The 25172-nt window shown below is 55.3% G+C and overlaps 1 protein-coding gene across 4 annotated transcripts; it reads left to right on the top strand.

Annotated features, from left to right (window-relative positions):
- Positions 1–287: 287 nt before the first annotated feature.
- On the top strand, positions 288–23870 carry OGDHL (oxoglutarate dehydrogenase L). Of its 4 annotated transcripts, XM_060125694.1 has the most exons (22): positions 288–491; positions 2269–2439; positions 6268–6370; positions 6800–6915; positions 7060–7214; positions 7925–8071; positions 9771–9861; positions 12314–12493; positions 12624–12752; positions 13628–13807; positions 14082–14234; positions 14788–14890; positions 15428–15556; positions 16619–16769; positions 17831–17958; positions 18906–19084; positions 20448–20519; positions 20632–20757; positions 20863–20935; positions 22274–22437; positions 22620–22774; positions 23236–23870. In XM_060125694.1, the coding sequence occupies exons 1-22, from the start codon at positions 288–290 to the stop codon at positions 23357–23359; spliced, it is 3033 nt and encodes a 1010-aa protein (XP_059981677.1). In that variant the 3' UTR covers positions 23360–23870. The 4 variants fall into 4 exon arrangements, with proteins under 4 accessions (XP_059981677.1, XP_059981678.1, XP_059981679.1 ...); XM_060125695.1 differs by lacking the exon at positions 2269–2439; XM_060125696.1 differs by lacking the exon at positions 13628–13807.
- Positions 23871–25172: the final 1302 nt, after the last annotated feature.

The raw sequence follows: 25172 nt of genomic DNA, 5'->3' as shown, positions 1-25172 counted from the left end.
CCATGGGCCTCGAGATCGTGCAGCTCAGCCAGACGCCTTGCTTCCGGCCTTTTTCTGACCGGTCATGGAGCACCCAGTCCCTGGAGGACTCCGCTGCCTGAGTTCCGGGGTGTTCAGTAGGCCTGGCTGACTGTCCCTCTCACCTCTGTCTCGTCACTGCCTAGCCCAGGGCCACCTGCCCAGTAGGCCCAGCAAATGCCATATGAGTGGATGAGTGGCTGCCAGAGCCTCCTTCCTTCCATCCCAGTCCCGTGGTTTATGTCTCTCCCTTGTTGCCTGTGTCCAGAATGAGTCAGCTGAGGCTGCTGCCATCCCGGCTTGGGGCACAGGCCTCGAGGCTCCTGGCCGCACATGGCGTCCAAAGGTTCAGCTGGTACAGCAGGTCGTCTGGGCCACCGGCCACCTTCCCAAGCAGCAAAGTTGGAGGCGGCTCCAGTTACATGGAGGAGATGTACTTCGCCTGGTTGGAAAACCCCCAGAGTGTCCACAAGGTTGGCACCCCAACCCTGCCCTCTGTGCAGGAGAGAAGGTCCTGGGGCTGGGCTGTGGAGAGGGGAGTGGGGAGAAGCAACTTGCCTGCTGTGTGACCCCGGGCAGGTTTCTTTGTCTCTCGGGTCCTCCATCATCTTTGTGAAAGAGCTTGGTCCTCATATTGGGTGAGGAAAGTCCATTGCTGTCCTGTTGCTGGACCAGCCAGTGGGTGGTGGTCTGGCTTGAGAAGCTCTGATAATGCCGTGCTCAGTCACACCTGGTCTGAGGCCTGTCCCTGCCTCCTTTGTCATGCAGTGCCGTCTCCAGATGGCCTCTTGTTATATAGTTAGGAGCATAAGTGTTTACATATATAGTAAGCTGATAAAATAAGTACCCACTGATGGTAAAAAAAAAAAAATCAAAATCAGATGCCAGGACAAAAGTGAAAAGCGTAGCTGCTCTCTCTCCTTCACTCACATGCCTCAGAGGAAAGTAATATGCTCACATGATCCAAAAACAAAAAGTATTAAGTTCTACAGTGAAAAACCTTCCTCCCATTCCATCCCATATCTGCTCAGCTCCTACCTGTCTGTTCCCCAGTCTATTCTTAATTTCTTCTGTATCCATTCAGATAAACTTATTGCAAACATAACTCTGGATTCTCCCCCTTTACACAAAAAGTAACATGTAACATCCACTCTTTTGCCCCAGGCTTTTTTCACTCAGCATACATCTCCAAGATTTTCCATGTCAGTACCTCAAGAGCCTCGTTTTTCTTTTTCCCAGCTGTATAGTATTCCACTGTTTGGATGGATGTTCTACATTCATCCCCAGGGACAGGCATCTGCCTCATTTCCAGTCTCTGGCTGTCATGACGGGTGCTGTACTACATCATCTTGTACGTTCATCATCCTGCACGTGTGCAGCTAACTGTGGCATAAATTCCCCAAAGTGGAATTGTTGGGTTAGAGGGCATCTGTGTACATAATTTTGATGGGTGTTGCCAAATTGCTTTCCACACGGCTTGTACCACCTTATTCTCCTACCAGTACTGTATGAGAGGGCGTAGAGGAAAGCACTTTTGTATGTGTTCTGCTAGAACGTGGAGGTGCTGGTGCATGTGCCCATCTGCTTTTTGTTTCTGCACGAATAGTAGCAAAGCATACATCCTCTTCTGCTGTGTTCACTTTACAACATATCTTGGCAATATTCCACATCCACAATAATAAATGCGTCTTTTTAAAAAAGACTACATAATTTTCCGGAATCTAAATTTACCATCATTTATTTAACCAGTTTCCTATTGATCACTGCTTAGATTGTTTTTACGTTGTCATTTTTATAAACTCTCCTGCAGGGAACATCCTTGTACATGTAGGCACACCTGTCCAAGTACATCTGTAGAATAAATTGCTGGCAGTGGAATTGCTGGTTCAAAGATACATGCATTGGAAATGTTGAGGGCCTGCCTGCCCTTGCCCTCCACAGAGCTGCCTCCAACCCACAGTGTGTGAGGGCATGTTTTGCCTATGGATAGAAGCCCGTTTCATACATAAAGCCCCTTGATCACAGCTTATAACCTCCCCCACACACTACCAAGCTGGGTCCTGGAGAGATCCAGAATTTGGGTGGGGGCCCTGGGCTGATTGAGAAGGGTATTGTCGGCAGGGTCCTGGGAGGGCCCTGAGAGCTATGGTGGTGAAGGAAGACTGATGTCCCCTAGGGCCCCAGCCTGGGCCACCCCGCGCTACTCCCAGGCCCTAACCTGGCTGTTTTCCTTCTTCTGCCCCTGCCCAGTCCTGGGACAGCTTCTTCCGGAAAGCCAGTGAGGAAGCCTCTTATGGTCCGGCTCAGCCCCGGCCCCTTTCTGTTGTCCCTGAGAGCAGGCCGGCAGTGTTGAGCCGGACCAAGACCAGTAAGCTGGTGGAGGACCACCTGGCTGTGCAGTCTCTGATCCGGGCCTACCAGGTGAGCGGCTGGGAGGGTACAGGCTCCTGGGGTGTGGCCAGGTGCTGATGGCAAGAAGACTGGCTCAGCTCCAGCGTCACTTTAGGGAGCTTGGTGGCTCTGACCCCTCCTCCTGCTCTTTGTCACGTTACCCATTCACATCACTTACCACCCCCTGTATTTCTTGTGCAAAGTGGATTGTTTGTGGTCTTTCTCATCTGTCGCCCACACCACTCTGCCCCAGAACCTGGAGAAGTACTTAGTGAGTGATCAGTTTCAGTGAGTGTTGAATGAAAGGTGAGTAGATTGCCGCTTGTTAATGTCTGTTTTCTCTTGGCTGAGCATTCCAAGAGGACAGGGGCTCATGTCCAGCAGGTGCTTAGTTAGTATTTGTGGAATGAATGACTAGTTCATTAAGCAGCTCTCCCCCATCAGCTGCTCTGTCCTGGAGACTTAGGCTCCCCTCTGCTGGGTTCCCAGGCTGGGCCCTTGCTATGTCAAAGAGTCCTGATGATGTTTCCTATTCTTGGTCTTGACCCAACAGGACTAACCGGAGGGCTATACTGGGTGTTCACTCCATAAAAATGTAATCATTTGGGATCTGTCTGGGAATCAGTGGCAGGAGGTATTTCATAAGAGAAACTTGTCTTGAAGACATGTAGAAGGCAGGGTAGGGGCATCCTGCGGTCCTTGGTAGAGACTCCGTGGGAGGGTGCAGCCAGCCGCTGCAGGAACTCGGGGGAGAGGGAGGCCTTAGCAAATGGAAATGGCGCCTTGCCTCTGAACGATGCACTCTGTGTGGGATGGCAGCTGCCTGCCCAGGTGTGCTGGGGCGGAAGAGGAAAGGTGCACAGGACTGGGCTCCTTCACTGGCCTCAGGACCCATGGATCGTGGGCCACCTGCGAGGAAACAGCAGTGATTGTAATTATGTTTTTCTTGGTTGGCTGAAAGAGGCAGAAAGTGATCTGACTGTTGACTTTGAAAAAGGACAAGGAACATAAAACTCTGTATGAAATGTGGGGTAGCATTCAGAGTACGGCCTGAGGGCCTTATCTTCTAAGTACAGTCCCAGCTCTGCAGCAGCTCTTTGTTCTTTCACTGGCCAAGACCAAAGCATCCTTCCAGCAGGATGGTCTCTGGATTCAGGAATGTTACTCCATACTTGCATGATAAAAATCTGCCTGGTAGTGAGCACCTACTGGGTGGGCTGTAGCCCCTCACAGGTCACTTGGGGGCTGAGCTCTGGTTTGACTCATTTGCACATAGTACTGAAAAAAAACCCAGGCTGCTTCTTAATGCATGTTTTCAAGCATATAATAGGTAGAAGAATTATGTAGTGAACCCCCATCAATACAGGGCCAGTCTTGATTCATCTTACCCATCTCCGGCTCCACCCATAGGCCACTGATTATTTTGAAGCAAATCCCAGACTTCATATCATTTCATTCATTGAACGTTTCAGCGTGTATTTCCAGAGGTAAAGCCTCCTTTAAAAATATTCAAATATGGGCTTCCCTGGTGGCGCAGTGGTTGAGAGTCCGCCTGCCGATGCAGGGGACACGGGTTCGTGCCCTGGTCCGGGAAGATCCCACGTGCCGCGGAGCAGCTGGGCCCGTGAGTGGTGGCCGCTGAGCCTGCGTGTCCGGAGCCTGTGCTCTGCAATGGGAGAGGCCACAGCAGTGAGAGGCCCGCGTACTGCAAAAAAAAAAAAAAAAAAGAATTCAAATATACCGTGATAGTATTATCACACCTAAAAATAGTAATAATCCTTAATGTCACCAAATACCCAGTTGGTATTCATGTTTGCCTTTTTGTCCTAGGATTTCTTTTTACTGCTTGTTTGAATCAGGATCCAAATAAAGCCACAGGTTGTGATATGTTGACATGGCTTTTCAAACCTCTTGTACTCTACTCTGCGGGTTCCTCTCCATTTCTTTTTGTGTTTCTTGCTCTGTGTGTGTGTGTGTGTGTGTGTGTATAAGAAACCAGGTTGCTTGTCCTATAGCGTTTTCTCGAGTGTGGATTTTGCTGATTGCATCCTCATGGTGTCACTTCATCTGTCCCTTTGTCCCATGTAATTTCTGTAAATTGGTAGTTAGATCTAGATGCTTGATCCAACATAGATTTGATTTTTTCTGTTGTTGCAAAATCAGCTTCCTGGTGGTGATGGGCACTTTCATCAGTTAGCAGCTAAAGATAATTATTTCCTGGACACATTAAGCCATTGGGAGTGGTAAAATTGGTGATATTCTAATTCTTTCTTTCTTTGTTTATTACCTGAAATACTTCTCTCGTCAGAACCTTCCCTTTGTCAGCTCTGTTTATCCTGAGGTACAAATGGTATAGGGAGGGCAGGATCAGTGCTTGACTTTTCCTTTTGCTGATGGATTTTCAAAATTATGACATGGTTTCCTAGCATCCTCCAAAGATGGCCAATAAAGGTTTTTCTTCTTTTTCATAGTATGATATGAATGCATGAATTTAAACATATTTAATGAGTTTCAGTCTGCTATAGATATTATCCTTTTTGTTGCTCAAAATGTGTCCTTATTCCCAGCCCCAGTAGTGTTTGAGCACCCCTTTGCTATCTGGTAGGACAAGATGCTTTGAGCTCATCTCGCACATTTCTGTCCAGCCAGTTCTCCAGGGAGTGAGCGAGTATTTACTGCTATTGGTTTGGTCATGACTTCTGGGTTCTTTTGATGGTTAGAGCCAGGAAATATGTATTTTTTTAAAAGATACCATACTTTATGGGTTTATACTGATGCTTCTATATACATCAAATGTAGGACTTAGTGTTTGTCCTTGACCTCATCAGTCTTATGTCACCATCTCCTTTTAAAGATACCAAAAATAGAGGTTCTCAAAGACAGCAATACAATGACTTACTTGATTTTCCCACAATCCACACATGACAGTCTGAGAATACAATTCTAGTACTACCACTGCTGATTGGTACTGAAAATGAATTTATGGTCTTTTTATTCCTGCAGTTCTGTTTGTCTTTGGGGAATATTCTGTTAGTCAGTTGGCATAGTTCCTCTCTATGTAGTTATGCCACCAAATGGATGCATTAATTCATTTGTTTTGTCTTACTTTCAATTTTTAAAACTTAATTTTGTTTTATAGTGATATAAAATATTTATAAGATTCCAAAATCAAATCGTCAATGCAAGATATATTCTTAAAAGTCTAGCTTCTAGCCCTGCTGCTCTGCCCTATTTTGTCCTTTCCCTGTAGGTAATAATTTTCCTTATTTTATAGTTTTCTTATTTTACTGTATATTCTTCTAATGCATATATTTATTTGTAGACATGCAAATATATACAAATATATGCAAATGCATGTGTTTACTTTTCTCTTCCCTTTCTTAGATACTGGGTAGTTTACCACACACACTTTTCTGTAATTTGCTTTTTTGCTTAATAATATTTTGTGGAGACAACCTCATAGTAGCAGTTAGGAATTTTCCTCATTCCTTTTAGCAGCTCTGTAGTATCCCCTGTGTGGATTTCCCATATCCAGTTGCCAGTGTCCTGTTGATGGACATTTGGGAAGTTTTTAGAATTTTGCAATTACTAATAGTACCGTAGTAACTACTTTTGTGTACGCATTCTTTCCTGTTTCTGAAAGCTGCATGTTGTACTTTGAAACAGAATTGAGCTCCTGCCACCTTAGTGGCTATGGTGGGGTCTCCTAGGCAACTGTTCAGTGGCTGGGTGCTGGAGATATGTGGAAACTTGAAATTCTGAAGGGGGACTTGAGGGGCCAGGGCCCAGAATCTCAGTCTTGGTGAGGGTCTGTCCAGCTGCGTTCCAGCTCCGCCCCGACCTTTTCCCCTTCTCCAGATCCGTGGCCACCATGTGGCCCAACTGGACCCCCTGGGTATTCTGGATGCAGACCTGGACTCCTTTGTGCCCTCAGACTTAATCACCACCATTGATAAATTGGGTGAGTCGGTACCCTTTCCTGTTGCCCTGGCGACACCAGAGCCAGCTGGTGCCTGTGCCCAGTGAGGGGCTCTGAGCCTACAGTGCCTCTGGGTCTTGGGTTTCAGCAAGCAGCCTGGGAGGCTTTCTTCTGACCCTTGCCCAGCTATGCATGGTGTCCCTGCAAGGGAGGCCTCCCTGTCTTCCCTAGCTGGTGTGCCACGCTCAGCAAGCTTGAGACACCTGTCCAGGCCCACCCTTATGGCGGCAAGCTAGGCTCTGACTCATGCCCTGTGCCCTGCAGACAGAGGGCCTTTGAGCTTTAGGCTAGACATGGCGGGAGGGTCCTGGGGGCACTGTTGGGAGGTCTGGGGATACAGCTGGGCCCCACCTGGGCCTGACTTCCCTCTCTCCTCTCTGCTGCCCGGGCTTTGCCATGTGTGCCTCCTAGCTTTCTACGACCTGCGGGAGGCTGACCTGGATAAGGAGTTCCAGCTGCCCACAACTACCTTTATTGGAGGCTCTGAAAACACCCTTTCTCTGCGGGAGATCATTCGGCGCCTGGAGGTGAGCACAGGCAGGTGTGTCGGGCACAGTTGATGAAGCTCTGGCGTGCGATAGAGGGAGGGAGGGCGCTGCCTTTTCTGTTCCAGATCCCAAGGTGGTCGGTCTTCTTCTTGGCTCCTCGTGGAACGCTTCCCTTTCCCCCAGAACACATACTGCCAGCACATCGGTCTGGAGTTCATGTTCATCAATGATGTGGAGCAGTGTCAGTGGATCCGGCAGAAGTTCGAGACCCCTGGCGTGATGCAGTTCTCCAGCGAGGAGAAGCGGACCCTGCTGGCCCGGCTGGTGCGCTCTATGAGGTCAGGCTCCCAGCACCACCCCGGGCAGCCTGAGTGGCTGGGGGGCCTGCTCCAGGGCTGTATGAAATGTCCCAGGCCCTGGCTAAGAAACTAGGAGGGTGCCCGGTAAGGGAAGGCAGGGCTGGATGGTGCTCCAGGAGAACATGACACCGAACGAGGGTGGAAGTGGCAGAAAGATGTCCCTGTGTGGAGTGAGTGTAGCAGCGCCTTCCTGCAGGTGGGGCACTGCCTGGTTCTGCCCCTGAACTTCTCTGAAGCTGGGTCTGCCCAGGGCTACGGGGGCCTGGAGGAGCCCCTGGCCCAGCTGCTAGGAGTAAAGTGGCTCCCTGAGCAGTGACGTGTGGGCTGGAATTTGAGTTGAGCCGTGAGGCATCTTTGGGGCATGAGGAGAGAGCCCCAGGGCACGTGTGTGCTGGAGGGCAGTGGTCTGGGAGCAGGGGAATGGCTAGTTGGAGCAGTGGGACTGGAAGGGGAAGAGAGGGTGGTAACTGGGAATGGATGGAGCCAGAGGTCCATTGAAGTTGGGAGGGCCCTCAGCCTCCCCGCCGACCTATGCTGCTTGCTGGTAGGAGCATCATGGTGTCTGTGCCAGGTCCTGGACTGCGCAGAGGAAGGTGCAGCTTCCTTTGTCCTGGCATCCTGCTCCGAGCCCTCATGAACAGCCCCCAGGAGCCCAGCCTCTCCACCCTTCCCCATCTCTCCCCAAGCAGGTTTGAAGATTTCCTGGCCCGGAAGTGGTCCTCGGAGAAGCGGTTTGGCCTGGAGGGCTGTGAGGTCATGATTCCTGCCCTCAAGACCATCATCGACAAATCCAGTGAGATGGGGATCGAGAATGTCATCCTGGGGATGCCACACAGGTGGGCCCTTCTCCTCCAGGCCCAGCAAGCTGAGGTGGATAGGAGGCTTTGAAAATCAGAGCAGGGGTGTTGGTGGGACCTGGGGATAGAGGCAAAGTGGTCTAGAAAGTTATCAGAGTCCCTGGGCCCTGGGCTGCTCATCACAGAAAGCACGTGGCCAAAGCCACATGGAACCAGGCTCTCTTAAACTGTTTCTCTCTCACCATGTTGCTGTTGTCCCCAGGAGTATTGAGGTTACAGAAGAGGGGTATATCACGCTACTTGAGGTTCCTGTGGACAAGGAGATGTGGAGGGGCACATCCCAGGGAAGTGAGGGCAGAGCCTGGGCAGGTGGCCTCAGGTTCGCATCCCCCGGTGGGAGGTCTCTGGAGGTGAGCCGAGAGTCTCTTTCCCCAGCTGCAAGCTGGCCACACATTTCCTGTGACTTTGATAAAGACTTGGAAGGCTGGTCTGGCCACTGGGCAGTTACCTCTGAGCCTGCAGGCTAATGAGGAATATGGCCAAGGTGGCCAGGGGACCTGCTAAATGGGCTGGAAGAGGACTGCTGAGCAGTCTGGGGGGCAAAGCCCCTGCATTTCCTGTGCCTGTTTCCAGCTGCTCACAGGTGGGCCAGCCCCGGACTGCATCCACACCAGGGGCATCAGGATGCATTGTGAGGAGGGTCCCCACCCTGTGGGCTGGCCTCCCGGGAGCCCGAGCTTTGCCACACAGGCTCTGTGCTCTGGGGGTCCCAGAAATGCTTGGTGTCTGGTCAGAGGGTCGTGCAGAGCTGGCCCCGTGGTCTGAGGAGGCAGGGGCATACGTGGCTTCAGTAGGACTGTGGGAGAGGATGGTGCTGGGCCGTCAGGCAGCTCTGGGACTGGGTGGTGGTGCTGGCCAGGCTCCTGGCCTGAGGAGGGCTCCAGAGTCAAGGGCTGCCCGCGGCCAGGCCTCCGTGTTTGGGGAGGGGCCTTTGAGGCCGGAGGCTTTGCCCAGAGGGGCTGAGGGTTGTTCATACGGCTCCTGTGATCCCACAGCCCTGCCACCACCGCAGAGCAGGAGAGGGGCCTGCTGGAAGAGCGCTGCCCTTCTGTCACTGGGCCGTGCGGGGCTGGAGGTCAGGGTGTGAGCAGGCCTGGGACCGGCTGGTAGTCTATGGGGAGCGGGTTCGGAGTCATGTCCTGTGCCCCCATCAGGCTGGTGCCCTCCCCTGAATAGATTGCCCCCGATGGGAAGTTCAGGCTGGACTGGAGAATCCCTGGGCCTGGCTGCTTTCCTCCCCCCACCCCTCAGTCCTCACTCAGCTCCTCTGGACAGGGCCTCTGGTGACTCCTGATCTTAGGGGCAGTCCAGTCCCCTCTTCCCTCTCCTTATCACTTCCATGTCACTGGGCTGGGGTGGGGAGCCATGTGGGAGCAGCTGTGATTCGCTAGCAGCTAGGGGTCAAGGTGCTGGGTTGGGCTCAACTTTTGGTTGGGGAGAGGGGTGAGTAGACACCCTGCCATGAGGCTGGGTGGCTCCCTGCTCGCGAGGGCCTCCTGAATCTGAGTTGTAGCGGGGGATGCCTGCCTGCCCAGGGGGGCCGGCCAGCTGGACCTGTTCACACACCTTGTAGATTGAGGCGGGATGAGAGGGTGGGGCCTTCCAGCCCCCATGCTAATTCTGATAGGTCCCAGGTGGGCAGGGAGCATGGTAAGAGCCCTGCCCCCTCTGGCTCCAGGGGCAGGCTGAACGTGCTGGCCAACGTCATCCGCAAGGACCTGGAGCAGATCTTCTGCCAGTTTGACCCCAAGCTGGAGGCGGCGGATGAGGTGGGTGCCAGGCCCAGGCCCCAGAGCCCCTGGAGAGCTGGGTATTTGGGACGTGGACTGGAGAGGGCCTGGGCCAGGAGCTTGCAGGCTCAGACAGACCTTGAGGTGGACGGACATGCAGAAGAGTGGGAGAGAGGCTGGGGGTGTCTGTGTGAGGCCCCTAAGGTGTTTGGGAGCCAAGTGCTATGATCTCCAACAGCTGGGAGAGCCCTCGGGTAATCTGGGCTAACCTCCCTCTTTCCAGCTAGGGGGACTGAGGCCCAGAGAGGTGTGCAGGGAAGTGCCTGAAGTTATTCAGTTCAGCTCATGTGGCCATACTTCTGTGCCCAGGGTCCTGTCTACCTTCCCTGAAGGGCTGCCTCACTCACTTGTTTGACCAGCACAGCATTGGGAGGTCAGGACGGTTTCCTGTGCCCACTGATGAGCAGAGAGAATATTTTTCTGCCCTCACCCCCTTCCTGGCACGTATACGTGTCATGTATGCCTCATACCCCACGCCTCTGCCCATGCTGGGCCCTCAGCCAGATGGCCTTCCTCTCTTCTGCTCTCTGCCTCTTTCCCAGCCCTGCCCGTCTCCCCTTCTAGTGACTTTCCTGGTCCTCCAGGCAGCAATCCTGTCTCTCCCTCCTCTGTGCCTCCTTTCCCAGCAGATCTGTCTGTACTCTGGCCTTCTCCATCGCGCGCGCGCGCGCGCGCGCGCGCGTGTGTGTGCGTGTATGTGTCTGTTTTCCCTTCCAGGCTGGTAGCAGGGTGATGGCAGGGACCTCATTCCCAAAGCCCCAGCACTCAGCACAGGTGCATGGTTTGTTAAAATGAACCACATTAAATGACTGCTCCAAAATCATCCAGCACGTTAGGCCAGAGCAGGACTAGAATCCACATCTGCTGGCTCCCAATCCAGAATCTTCCCGCCATCATGTTCATTTTGCTCAAGCACTTTCATCTCTCTGAGCCTCAGTTTGCTCTTCTGTAAAATGGGGATAAAAGTTCCTGCCCCCAGAATGGTTGTGAGGAATCAGAGGCGACATGTGAGTAAACTGTAAAACCTGGCCAAAGGACACTTTAAACAAATTTACTTTTTTTTAATAGAAAAAGTAATGTGAGCGTCGTTTGAAGAAAAGATTACACAATGAGTGTGTTTCCCTTCTGAGACCCCTTTCCTGCTCCCCATAGGCTCTGCTGTGGTCAGTTTTTGTGTTAAAGTGTGTACTTCCAGAATGTTCCACGCAGTGCGAACACACGTATGTGTCCAGTACAGCTTTATTTGTAAAAGGCCAGGGGAGCAGCTCGTGATGCCGCTGGCCACCTTGCTGTTTTCACTTAACGAGCTGTCACTGCTTCAGAGCTGCACACAGAGCTCCCCGAGCTTCGAGTGCCCCTCTGGTTTCTGCTATCTCCTGTTGATGAGCATTAGGTGGTGGAATGAGTGTCTTTGCGCACATGTGTGCACTTTTAGGTGGTATCCGAGAAATGCGGTGGCTGGAGCTGAGGAGGTAGGACTGAATTGCCCTCCAAAGAGCTTGCAGACAGCAGCGAGCCCACATGCTGTGTGCGAAGGTCCCAGGCCCCCGGCTTCCCTTACTCTGTCCAACCTTTCCATCTTTGCCAATGTGCTAGGTCCAAAAGTCACTGCATTTGAACATATTTCTCTGTTTCGAATTTGAGCGTCTTTTCACATGTTTAAGTCATGGGTGCCTTTTTCTGTAAATTCCTTTTCCTGGCTTTTGCTCATTTTTCTATGGGTTTTTTGGGCTTTATCTCACCAATTTGTAAAAGTGCCTTATGTATTGAAGGAGTTAGCCCTTTGCCTGCGTTTGTCTGATAAGTATTTTCCCAGCTTGATTTTTTTCCCCTAATACTGTGCATGGATCTTCTTCCCACGTGGCAAATATATTAGATTTTAGCTGTCTTATCCTTTATGGCTTCTGAGGTTTGTACATTGTTTAGAAAGACTTTCCCTACTCCAAGATCATAAAGTATGTCATGTTTTCCCCTGACACTATGGCTTTGTCTGTACATTTTTGGTTACTTTGGTGTAAGGAGTTAGGTACGGGTCCTGCTCCAATGTGTGCCCAGAGGCCTAGCCCGTGGTCTCAATGCCAATTAAGAGCCGCTCTTCATTTCTGTGCCTTCATTGCTGCTGGCTGGCCCCTTCCTACGGGTGCCTTACCCCTCCCCACTTTGCCATCGTTAATGCGGAGAGGATGGTTGTTAATGTGGAGGGGCTCCAAGAAGGGAGCCAAGGCCCAGGGAACCTGCCTACCTTTCTTAGGCCAGCCTGGAGGGCAAGAAGGGCGTTGTGCTGGGTTTGGGGGAAGGATGCAGGTGTGAGTCAGCGACAAAACAGCCTTCCCAGGGAGCAGAATCCCGGGAATGTCCCAGCGCCACTGTAAGCTTGCGTGTCTGGGATAGGGTGGGGGGGAGGTTCATCACAGGCCACGTCGACCTTCAGGGCTCCGGAGATGTCAAATATCACCTCGGCATGTACCATGAGAGGATCAACCGAGTCACAAACAGGAACATCACTCTGTCGCTTGTGGCCAACCCCTCCCACCTGGAAGCTGTGGACCCCGTGGTGCAGGGGAAGACGAAGGCAGAGCAATTCTACCGCGGGGATGCTCAGGGCAAGAAGGTGAGCTTGCCTGGGCCCTGAGGTCCTGGGTTCTGAGGGGTAGGCTCTGAATCTCTGAAGTCCAGGAGCAGGGCTGGGCTGCACGGGCTGGGGCATGGGGGCCCCTCCTGGCTTATATCCTGCCCTGCAGGTCATGTCCATCCTGGTGCATGGGGATGCCGCCTTCGCTGGCCAGGGTGTGGTCTATGAGACCTTCCACCTGAGTGACCTGCCCTCTTACACCACCAACGGTACCGTGCACGTCGTCGTCAACAACCAGGTGAGGGCCTGGGCTGTGTGCTGGGCCCTGTCAGTGTCCTCCATCCCTGAATCCAGGCAGCACTTTGAGGGGACGAGTGAGGCATTTCTGGGTTTAACCCCCCCGCTCTGCTACTTACCAGAGTGTGATTTCAGGCAAGATGCCTGATCTCTCAGCCTCGGTTTCCTGGTCTGTGGAACTGGGAGGTGTATACATCTGTCTGTCTTTGTCTCTGTGTCTCTCTGTCCTTCTCTCTGCAGCCCCCTCCCCCCATATTATATATGTGAGAAAGCAGTAAGGGCAGAGGAAGATGGATATAACCAGCACCGAGGCTGAGCATGTAACTAGATGCTGCCTTGAGCTCCATGTGACCCAGGCAGTCTTAGAACACAACTCTCACAGCCTTTGCTTTTAAAAAAGGTAGCTGTGGTTAATAACAGCTCTTCTTCTGAGCCTGTAAAGCCCTGGGTTAACTACCTTATTCGCATATTAAGTCATTTAACCTTCACAGTATAACCCTGTGAGGTAGGAATTTAATGAGCCCTTTTAATCGATGAGGAAACAGGCTTTGGGAATTAAGTACCTGGCCCAAGGTTGTACAGTTAGTAACTGGTGAGACTGGGTTTTACCCCAACTTGCACTCCCCACTCCCACTGTATAAAAATGATTGCTGGAGAAAGAGCAGACACGATTCCCCTGGTGTTACCGCCATCCCCGTGGGACCCGCAGCTACGTCTGATTTCGAGGTCATCCACTGTTAGCCCATCATGTCCCCTGCACCTCCTGAGCACAAAGGATGGACCTCGAGGCAAAGGCGCCTCTCCCCTGGCCCCCTGGCCCTCTGGTCTCCCAGGCGGCTGCTGCTGTCCAGCTCTCAGTGCCTCCTGCTTCTGCAGATTGGCTTCACGACGGACCCCCGGATGGCCCGCTCCTCACCATACCCCACCGACGTCGCCCGTGTAGTCAACGCGCCCATCTTCCATGTGAATGCAGACGACCCAGAGGCCGTGATGTATGTGTGCAGTGTGGCGGCCGAGTGGAGGAACACCTTCAATAAAGACGTCGTGGTGGACCTGGTGGGTCTGGGGAACTGAGGTGGAGGTGCTCAGACTGTCCCTGCCGTGGCAAGTGTGCCGGGTCTGCAACATCTTTGCTAGTCGGGGCTGAGCGGCAGGTTTAGAACCGCTGAGCACCATCTCTGCAGAGGCCTGGGGGTGGGGCATTTGGTGATGGGTTGTAGTGGGGGCTGGTGAGGCCTCACGGATGTGGCCTGCCAGGTGTGCCCCAGTTGTGCAGTGACTGCGCCAGCCACACCACCTGGGCGTGGGGACCCACCCTCTGTCCCTGCAGGTCTGTTACCGCCGGCGTGGCCACAACGAGATGGACGAGCCCATGTTCACGCAGCCGCTCATGTACAAGCAGATCCACAGGCAGGTGCCTGTGCTGAAGAAGTACGCAGACAAGCTCATCGCTGAGGGCACCGTGACCCTGCAGGAATTTGAGGTGGGCCGGTCAGCGCCTGGGATCAGCCTGAGGCGGCTGCTGATGTCATCAGCCCAGTGCTGGGCACTGGCGGTTTATAGAAGTAGCCAATATGGTCCTTGTCCCCACTAGCCCCCAGTTATCGAGGGGGATGGAGGACCAGAGACATTTACAGTCTGGTGGGGTACAGGGAACGCTGCGATGCATGGAAGCCCATCCTCAGGCCAGAGTCCAAGAAGGCTTCCTGTAGGAGGTAGCCCTGAGCCGGGTTTGACCCCGTAGTTATCTGTGGATGTGCTTGCCCTCCCGCCTTCAGGGAGCTCTCAGAGCAAGGACTGTGAGTCTTTCCTGCGTTCCCCCAAGTCCCTTGCTGAGTGCAATCATCTGAACTCTTTCCAGGATCCCCCTGCACTCTGGGACTTTTATCTCTGGCCTTAAGGTCCCTGTGGGCCAGTGGGCAGACAGTTCCTCTAGAACGTGGTGAGAGGGACCAGGGTTTATGAGTCTGGGTTGACTCAGCCTCCGGCTGCCCAGGGCATCGTTGCCTCAATCCAGGCCTTCACCCTGATTTCAGGAAGAAATCGCCAAATATGACCGGATCTGTGAGGAGGCGTTTGGCAGGTCCAAGGATAAAAAGATCCTGCATATAAAGCACTGGCTGGACTCCCCCTGGCCTGGTGAGTGAGCAGCGTGTGGCTAAGAGTGATTTGCCTGGGCCCTGGGCTCTGGCACTGGGACCAGGACTGGAGTGATCCTGAATGAGGACAGTTGCTGCTCAGCCCAGAGGCTGTGGGCTTTGTCCCTGAGACCCCTGAGGCTGTGTGGGACTGCTTCCTGCAGGTGGGGTAGGCGGGAGTAGAGGGAGATAGTGCGGCCCTCGGGACACATGTGATGAGCTGCTTCCTGGAAAGGGCTGGGTCAGGGAGGGTGGACCGCAAAGTGGAGTGGGCCCTTGGGGAGGGGTGCTCAGCGGGCCTCTCTGGGGCGGAGCTAGATGGCTGTGACCCTGGGTCCAGGGAGGGGCCTCACAGGCGCCGGAGGGGAGGATGTTAGGTGGGTGCTGTCAGCTGTCCCAGGTCCCCAGGATGGGCTCAGGGTTTGAGTGCCATTGGGGTTAAGGGAGTGGTGGGCCCCTGAGTCCTGGGGAGACAGCCTGGCCAGGGGAACTGAGGCCCCACTGCCACACACAAGTCACAGAGCCTCTGCCCTCTCAGGCTTCTTCACTGTGGACGGGGAGCCCAAGAGCATGACATGCCCAGCCACGGGTATTCCAGAGGACATGCTGACCCACATTGGTGAAGTGGCCAGCTCTGTGCCCCTGGAGGACTTTAAGATCCACACGGGTGAGGTTGCTGTGCAGGCTCCAGCATGGGCCACTGTCCCAGGCATCGTGCCCCAAGGGAGATGGCATCAGGAGTCAGGGAGGCCCGGCCCTCATCTTGACTTGGTCTTGGGTAGATCAGCGGAGCTCTCAGTGCCTCCTTTGTGCCCCATGAGGTGCCTGTGTTAACAGCTCCTTTCAGGGTGAGCAGATGTGGATGCCACGCTCCCAGCTGGGTGCTGGTGACCAGGCTCCTGTGGGACACCTTGTATTTTCCCAATGCCTTTGCCGGAGGCATCCCTGCATCAGGCAGAAGGAGAGCAGGGAAAGAAGGGCTTCCCATGGAGGGGGCGGTTGGGCCTAGAATGTTGGGCGGCAAGAGTGCTGGGCTGGGTGGATGACAGAGGGCGACCCTAGGCTAGTAGGTGGTCACTGGCTGCGCCTCTTGGCCACGATGGTGTCCATCGTGACCTCTGCTCAGGCAGCCTGGAGGGCCCCCGCGATGGTAGTGGGGTCCCTGTGCACCCTCTGAGCAGCCTGTGGGCGTTCCAAGAGGATTCCTCCACATGCACGTGGAGGCCCAGGTGTCTTGGGGCACCGGCTCTGTGCAGTCACACAGGGTCTGTGTGGGTGTAGGGCTGATGGGAGCCCAGCCTGGGCCGGGTGCCTGGGCTCAGATCCAAGCACCTTCATAGCTAAGTGATCGTGAGTAAATGAATTCCTTCTTCTGAGCGTGTCTTCTCATCTAGGGGTGGGGGAGTTTGGTACCTCTCCCGTGGGCTTATGAGAAACGTCCCTGAATCAACGAATGCGGCGTATGCATGTGGCGGATGATCGCGTAACGGTGCCTGCTCCTTCCCGCAGGGAGGGAGGCTGGTGGGGATGTGGGCTCAGGCTGGCCCTGTGTGTTGGCTAGAGTGGTGATGCTGGAGGAGGGGCCTCCTGCATCCTGCCGGGGCCCTGCTCGGTGGGAGGGGTGTACACTGAGTATATACACACCCGGCCCAGGTCCCAGGGACTATGGCTGTCCCAGATGGGGTGGCCAAGCCCCTGTGGCCCTCAGGCTGGCCCTCCCCTCCCGCAGGCCTCTCTCGTATCCTGCGGGGCCGTGCGGACATGACCAGGAAGAGGACAGTGGACTGGGCGCTGGCAGAGTACATGGCCTTTGGCTCCCTGCTCAAGGAAGGCATCCATGTGCGGCTCAGTGGGCAGGACGTGGAGAGGGGCACATTCAGGTGAGGGTGGGGGGGCTCTGGGCCCTAGGCCCCATGGGCATTAGCCTTGTGCCTGGGGGGAGCCGAGAGCTCAGCTGCGCTGGGGATCTCTCACAGTCGGCCCAGGGCCTCTGGAGTGGAGTGGCCCTTCCTTCTCTTCCTAGACCTTGTCTGGGAAGCCAAGGAGGTGTTCTCAGGTAACTCTATCAGCACGCTAGCCCCCACCCTTGGGCCAAGCTGTCTGAGGGCTGCTAGGCTGCCTGCCTCTCTGTCCCCACGGGGCCAGCGTGCAGAGCTGACTGCTTGGCCCAAGCTGTTGGTTGATGTCAACCCTTGTGGTTATCTATGGTCCTCAAGATCCTTTGTTTCTCTTCTGTGAACTACTGTCAAGCCAGCTCCCTGCCACCATCTTGCTTGTTCGCGGTTCGGTTTTGAGTCCAGATGAGGGACTTTACACTTGCCGGTTGTCCTCATTACATTTCCTCTGTGTGGGTCCCCAGATGTTTGGGATCTCAACTCCGTCTCTACCATGTTAGTGAGTCCTGGAGGCGTGGCTTCCAGTATTCGACAGGCCATCTTTCCCACGTCCCACTCCCTCATCACTGCTGGTCTTGCTCCAACCAGGGTACAGAGGGCCACTCCACTGCACCCTGAGTGGCATGTCAGTCCTCACAAGGCTTGGGGTTTGGCCAGGGGGGCCCCCCTTATGCACAGGAATTCCTGCCTCCTGTAAACCTGGACAGAGCAGGTGAGGTGGTAAAGGGGCTAGCAGGATGGGCAGGGAGATGGTGCCCCTGGGGTGTGGCCTCCTAGGGTCTCAGGCTCCACCCAGCATCTGGGAGGTCGGCAAGGCAGGTGTCATCGGATCCCTCCTTAGGGGAGAAGCTGAGCCTCTCACGCCTGTGCTCCAAGACCCCCAGGGCGTGTGTGAGGGCACCAGTGGGAGGGGCGGCTGCCCAGAGGAAGGACCAGATCGCTCTGGCTTTCCACGGCCTTCTTGATGTCGCCATCCTGTGGGACTTTGCCTGGTGTCCTGCTCAGTCCGCCCGCCTCCCCTCCCTTCCTGGTCTGTGTCTCTGCAGTCACCGGCACCACGTTCTCCATGACCAGGAAGTTGACCGGAGGACGTGTGTCCCCATGAACCACCTCTGGCCTCACCAGGCCCCCTACACTGTGTGCAACAGCTCCCTCTCGGAGTACGGAGTTCTGGGTGGGTCAGAACTCTGCCTGCAGGTCGGGCGGGCCCTGAGATGCTTGGGGACCAGAGAGGGTCTTGCACCTCAGGGTGTCTGTTTTTGTTGTGTTGACCGTGGTCTGGGGCTGGGTGGGGCCGAAGAGGCTCAGAGGCCCCTGGGTGGACCTGAGTCCTCGGACAGCCCTGAGGGACAGTGGTTGGGCTGCCTCCACCTGAGGCCACATCAGAGATGAGGTCCTGTCCCATCTGGCCCCTCAGAGAGCCCAGATGGGGGGTGGGGGTGCACTCTGGCCTGGGTGGGAGCTCTGGATACCAGAGCTTGTCCCTGGGCAACAGTGGGCCCAGACAGAAAACCCCATCGAGTCCACTGACTGCTGCTGCCACTGACCGGCCCTGAGCCTGGCCTGGCCACCTCCACGTTCCTGTCTGTCTTGCCCTCTGTGCCACCACACCCAGCAGCCCCATCTCGAGGCCCCCTGCCTAGACTCTGGGCTCCCCAGACTGGCCCCCTGCACTCTCCCTTGGCTTGACCTTTAGCTGGCCTGCTTCCTCCCAGAAACGGGAACCCACCGAGACTGGCCACCGCTTCTGGGGAGCTGCCTCTGGGGCTGTTCCTGCCCGTTCCCCTCAGCAGCCCCGCCATATTTGGGGGGCCCCTTGGCAAATGGGCCCTGCTGCCTCCCCAGGGTGTCTTTGGAGTTGACTCCTGGCCTACATAAGGCTGAAGCTGGCTGTACGTGAGGTCAGGGCTGAGAGTGGCATCTCTGGGTGTGTTGCCGGCGGCCAGGAAGGGAGATCCTGATCTTTGGGCGCCAAGGAGTCCCCGGGCGCTTCTGTCCTGCTGGGAGGGACGGGCGGAGCAGGCAGCGCGTGGGAGGAAGGGCTGGGTCTGGCCGGAGCCACCACCACTTGGGGACACCACCACGTGTGTGACAGGCTCTGCCTCGGCGTCTCCCGTTTAGGCTTCGAGCTGGGCTATGCCATGGCCAGCCCCAACGCCCTGGTCCTCTGGGAGGCGCAGTTTGGTGACTTCCACAACACGGCCCAGTGCATCATCGACCAGTTCATCAGCACGGGCCAGGCCAAGTGGGTTCGGCACAATGGCGTCGTGCTGCTGCTGCCCCACGGCATGGAGGGCATGGTGAGGGCCGTGGGGGCGGGCCCTGGCCGGCCTGGGAGAGGACGGCTAGACCCTTGGCCACTTGCAGAGTTGAGGGGGGGGGGTATGTGCCTCCCAGTCCCCCGGAACCACATGGGTCCGCAGGGCGGGGCCTGCATAGCTCTGTGTCACCGCTGCTGAAATTGGTGATGCTACTGTTCTAGCAGTAAACGGAACGGACATGCCTGAGTGCCTGCTTTGTGCCGGGACCTGTTCCCACTTTCCAGATGAGGAAACTGGGGCACAGAGAGGTGGAGTAGCTTGCCTAAGGTCACACAGCTAGTAGCTGGAATTTGAACCTATGTTGTCGGGGGAACCTCATGTTGGGGAGAAGAAGGATGTGCAGGCCCTCGGGGAGGGGAGGAGCACAGCATCAGGAGATGCCAGCCTGGTGAGTGTGTAGCCTGACCAGGTGGAGCGTGGGCAGGGCTGTGCTGGCTGCAGTGGATGGCCCCGAAGACCCACTCAGCTTGGACTGGTCACGTGGTCAGGGATTGATCAGTACTGCTCAGAGTCAGGTCTCCCTGTGCCGTGCACTTTACACGCCACGTATAATCCTGTGGCCTCCTCACAGCTGGACCAGGCAGTCAGTTCTGTTCCTGTTTCACGTGCGAGGAGAGAAGGCCTGTGACTGCCCACGGTCTCCCAGCTGTAAAGGTGGCTGGCATCTCACTGGGTGGAGCGTGAGTCAGGCTGGTTGCGGAGGGTTGGGCCGGCCTGGCTGGTGCCTGTGGCCATGGGTCCTTGGGGCGTCCCCACTAAGGGAGGAGCAGGTCACCCCTGTCCCACGAAGAGCCAGCCTGGAGGACAGTGCGGGGGTTCTTGCTGCTCTTATGGAGCAGAGCAGCCCCGTGGGCCAGGGTAGGAGTAGGAGTCAGACCTGGGTTTGAATCTGTCCCTTTCTGGCTGAGTGACCTTGAGGTTGTTTCTTAATCTCTTTGTCCCTCGCCTTCCTCATCTCCATCGCAGGGCTGCTTTCACAAGACGAGAGAATAATCTGTGTGGGGTCCGTAGAGCTATGTCTGGCGCACCACAGGCACATAGTAAACAGTCACTGCTGTAGGTCAGAACGTTCTAGAGAAAGAGCATCTTGGCCGTTTTGCTTTTTCCTTCTGCCCCACATGTTCACACATGGTGGCTGTGGCCGGACCCTCGTCGGAGGCTACCTCCCTACTCTTGTCCCACATTCCTGGTGCTTTCCTGCGGTTGACACTCCGGAGTGAGGGCATCTCCTCCACGAAGCCCTCTAGACTCTCCCCCAAGCCCAGGGTCCCCGTCCTGTGTGACAGATCCCCAGTCCCCCCCAAACGCTGGCCAGCCTGGGCCATCTGGCATTTGCTTCCAGGGCCCGGAGCACTCCTCAGCCAGGCCCGAGAGGTTCCTGCAGATGAGCAATGATGACTCGGACGCCTACCCCGTGAGTGTTGCCCGCCCTCCCCCAGGACAGGACTGCACGCTGCTGTGCCCAGCAAGGCCAGGGTGTGGATGCCACAGGCAGGCCACCTCCCAGCCGCACCCTGCCCCTCCAGGCGTTCACCCAGGACTTCGAGGTGAGACAGCTCTACGACTGCAACTGGATAGTGGTCAACTGCTCCACGCCGGCCAGCTACTTCCACGTGCTGCGCCGCCAGATCCTGCTGCCCTTCCGCAAGCCGGTGAGCCACCCGCCCTGGTCGTCACCGGGACCGTACAGGGGCCGAGTGCAGGGCACCCTGGCCAAGCAGGGGCGGCTGGTAGCCGGGCACGTGTTTCCCTTCCAGCTGATCATCTTCACACCCAAATCTCTGCTGAGGCACCCAGAAGCCAAGTCCAGCTTTGACCAAATGGTTTCTGGTATGTGCCTGGGCGTGGGGGGGAGGCGGCTGATGGGGGCCCTGGTGGCCCACGTGTGGCCTCTGCTCCCGGAACTCTTCCGTTCTTGCCTCTGTCTGTGGCTCTGTTGGCCCTGAAGCGGCTTCTGGCATGATCCCCACCAGCAGCTGCGTTGGGAGGTTGGTGCAGCGGCCAGGTGGGTGAACCCACTTGGGTCACTTACGCGGAGCACCAGGGCCAGAGGAGTGCACTGGGACCCCGCAGCCTCCCAGCAGGGCCGGCCTGGCTGCGCCGGAAGAACTTAGAGGCAGGAGGCCTGGAAGAGGTCTGCTAGTTCGTGGGACACTGAGCATCAGTTCACTCATCCGTTGTTTTCTCTCATGAGCCAGACAGACATTTCTGGCCCTGGGGAGCCAGCGCCCCCTCCAAGAGCTCTCAGCCTCATTTAGCTGGGAGTCGGAGGTCAGATAAAGCACCCGAAGGACCAGGTTTTGGAAGTGAGACGTGACCCAGTGGAGGATCAGGGAGGAGCAGGTGTGGGGCCTTGAGGCTTGGCAGAGCAGAGCTGTCTGGGAAAACGGTCCTGGGTTGTAGGCGGAGGGGCAGGGGCTGGCCAGGAGGACCTCAGTGGCGTGGACAGGTGCTTGTTCTTCATGTGTGTGTGTGGGCATCCCCTCAGATGTGGCGGGCGGCTGAGCCAGCAGTGCAGAGCTCTGGCGTTGGGCTGGACCGCCTGGGCTGAGTGCCTAGTACTGGTGGGCCCTGGCAGCCAGTGACCCTCTCTGCCGCAGTGTCCTCATCTGGGTTGCGGGGACCCTACAGTACCTTCCTCAGAGGTTTTTGTAGTATTTTTAGTCTGGTGCCTGGCACATGGCATGAGCTCAGGAAGGAAAAATGGATGGGACTTGGGGATGGAGGCTGGGCTCTGGGGCTGAGAGGGAGGACTGTGCAGGGTTCGCCTTCCAGCTTGGTGACGGGGTGGATTGAGTGTGCCTGGGAGGTAGGCATGGCTGGAAGGGGAGCAGGTTTGGGACAGTGACGCTGTCAGATGGGGATGTGACATCACCTCTGTCCCCTTCAGGGGCTCTCCCCATCATCCCCAGCGCCCCCCCGCCCCATCACCTTATTGTTGATGCTCCCAAGGCTCTGCCCTTGGCTCCAGCCACTGTCTCCACCTTGTCCCTGTCCCCTGCTCCATTGTTTGGCTCAAGAGGTTCCTATTGCAGCCACAGGTCTAAATCTGGGGCTTGTCTTAGTGGCCAGGGAGAGCCTGGAGGTGCCAGGGATGTGGACCTGATTCCCAAGCTGCTCTGGCCCCTCTGGAAGCAGACACCCCTGCCATGCCCTGTCGGTCCCCAGGGACCAGCTTCCAGCGGGTGATTCCTGAGGATGGGGCTGCGGCGCAGGCTCCCGGGCAGGTGCGGCGGCTCATCTTCTGCACGGGAAAGGTGTACTATGACCTGGTGAAGGAGCGGAGCAGCCAGGGCCTGGACGAGCAAGTGGCCATCACACGCCTGGAGCAGGTGCGCCCGAGCCCCTCAACTGCTCAGAGTGACAAGCAAGCTCATATCGCCAGCCCCCTGGCCCTGGACAGCGTGCCAGGGCTGGGGCCAGTGAGGGAAGCGGTGGCTGCTCTCCTGGGGGCCTGGCATGCGCATTTCCCCCTTCCCCTAGCTATTCCCTTCTTTCTCCCTGTCTGTCCCAGATCTCTCCATTCCCCTTCGACCTGATCAGGCGAGAGGCAGAGAAGTACCCAGGTGCAGAGCTGGTGTGGTGCCAGGAGGAGCACAAGAACATGGGCTACTACGACTACATCAGCCCGCGCTTCATGACCATCCTGGGCCGAGCGCGGCCCATATGGTACAAGGCTGGGTGCGAGGGGTTGCCCGCCATTTACCCCTCACGTCTTCCAGGCCTGAGGCTCTGGGGGCTTGAGGCCCCATCCTGGCTCTGCCCACCCCATTTGCTGTGTGACCCAGCACTGGCCACTGCCCTTCTCTGGGTTGCATTGGAAACTGCGGAGTTGGGCCCCATAGTCCCTGCTGGCTCTGTGACTGTCAGTGGCAGATCAGCTTCCCCATCAGGGATCCTCTTTAACACGGCCTTATGGAGGGGAAACTTTTGTGTTTGTTCTGCAGCCAGAACTGAACTAGAGAACCTCCTGCGTGTCTCAAATCTCCTACCTTTGATCTTAGGCCAGTGACTTGGCCCCTTGGAACCTCAGGCTCTTCGTTTCTGCAGCTGGATTAGACCCGGTGCAGTCCTGGGGTAGCAGCAGGGCCGGGCTCAGCCCTCCGCTTAGCTTGGCTCTCCTCCCCCAGGTATGTTGGCCGAGACCCAGCAGCTGCACCAGCCACAGGAAACAGGAACACTCACCTGGTGTCTCTGAAGAAGTTTCTGGATACTGCCTTCAATCTCCAGGCCTTTGAGGGCAAGACATTTTAGAGCCTGCCTGGGTCTTGCTGTGGGGTTGTTGAGGACACCGGGGACATTAGGGACTGGCTGGCTCTTCTGCCCAGGAGAGGGACTGTCAGGGTCCCCAAGATAAAACATACCCATGCAGTGATAGAGGCCAAAGAGTAGGTACCGCTGGCTTCGGTATTATGCCACCTTGGGCCTTTGTGTTTATTTCAGAATCTCTTAGGGCTGAGAAAGCCAGAGGGGTCTGATAGATGGGCTGTAGTTGTAGACTGTTTCCCCAGCTGCCCGGGTCTCTCTGGAGTGTTCGTGTGGCTTCTCCGTCTGTGTCGTTCATGTCTCTGCAGACAGCCAGCCACCCAGGAGCCCGTGTCTCTGGTCTCTGTCTCCCAGCCTGGTAGACTTGACTGCTGCTCACCCTGTCCTTGTTCGTCTGTGGATTCAAGAACTGTTCTCTTTTGTGCTCTTAGAAATAGAGATCTTAGCAATAACAACCAGGTGAAGCAAAACCGTACCAGGTGATTTATATGTGCTCTGTTTTATGGGGTGTGTCATAATAAAATATGTCAGCTTCTGTGTGAAATACAGCCAAGGCTCACATGTACCAAAGTAGAAAACCAAATAACAGAGAAATTAGAAAATGCTTAAGGGAGACTTCCTGTTGTCACTTCATGTTGTAAAGTTGGGGGAAGAGGCAGATGGTTTAGAGATGGTGAGGGATGGGGGGAAAGAAAAACGAAACATGTAGGGGATAACTACCTGCCTCCTGTGGCCAGATTTTCCTTTGAGCACCAGGCGATGTTTGCAGATCTGTCGGCATTGCCAGTCTTTAGCCTTTCGTTGGTTTGCTTCCCTGCAAAGATGCTCGGGAAGCAGCAGCACAGGAGGGATGGTTTGCTTTCTGCAAATCATTTATTCCCCACTCCCCTTCTCAGAGCACTTCCTCTGTGCTAGACGCTGGGACCCAGGGTGAAAGAAACGTGTGCCTTGGAGCCCAGCACGGGAGATGGGTAAACAGTTTTCAGTTGGCCCTCCGTATCCGTGGGGGTTCCACATCCACAGATGCAAAAATACTTGGGGAAGAAAATTCCAGAAAGTTCCAAAAAGCAAACTATGTTATGTGGTATTTACATTGTATTTACAACTATTTCCTGGCATTTATACTGTGTTCGGTATTGTAAGTAATCTAGAGATGAGTTACAAGTACGTGGGAGGATGTGTGTAGGTTACATGCAAATGCTATACCATTTTATACGAGGGACTCGAGCATCCGTGGAGTTTGGTATCTTCGGGGAGGTCCTGGAACCAATCCCCCATGGATACTGAGGGACTGCTGTCATTCACTGAATTGTGGGTTATGTTGGAGGTAAGTGCAGAGGGCTGTGGAAGTCAGGGAAGTCTCCCTGGAGATGATGGTGTTTGAAGAAAAGAGTCCTACAGGACAGCTGGGAGACATGAGCCTCTTATAGAGCAGACCCGGAAATACTGATTGATCATGGGGTTAGAGTGGGGCACCCTAAAGAAAAACATCAACGTGAAGTTGGAGGATAGGGTGTTAAAATTCCATCTGCTCAAGTACAGCTTATTGGGGTACACGCTGAATCACACTGCAGGAGCATTCTCAGTGACATAAAGTAAAAGTAATTATAGCTGCCACTTATAGGATGTGTGTCCTGGGCCCTCTGCTGGGTGTTTTGCATATATTACTAAATATTCTTTAACCTTCACCATGGCTTTGCATGCTGGGAATATGCCCATTTTATAGATGAGGAAATCAAAGTTCACATGAATTTGCAAATAATTTCATGTGAACCTTGAAGTTGAGGGCCACTCGCCAAGT

This window comes from Lagenorhynchus albirostris, chromosome 16 (genome assembly GCF_949774975.1).
Source record: "Lagenorhynchus albirostris chromosome 16, mLagAlb1.1, whole genome shotgun sequence".
Taxonomy (NCBI): Eukaryota; Metazoa; Chordata; class Mammalia; order Artiodactyla; family Delphinidae; genus Lagenorhynchus; species Lagenorhynchus albirostris.
This window is presented reverse-complemented; position numbering and strand designations above follow the sequence as displayed.

Bases quoted from the DNA above. Each gene is read 5' to 3' on its own strand.
- OGDHL (XM_060125694.1), top strand. From the start codon at position 288: ATGAGTCAGCTGAGGCTGCTGCCATCCCGGCTTGGGGCACAGGCCTCG. The intron at 2,440-6,267 runs GTGAGCGGCTGG...CCCCTTCTCCAG, and splicing joins CTCTGATCCGGGCCTACCAG to ATCCGTGGCCACCATGTGGC. The intron at 15,557-16,618 runs GTGAGGTTGCTG...CCCCTCCCGCAG, and splicing joins GGACTTTAAGATCCACACGG to GCCTCTCTCGTATCCTGCGG.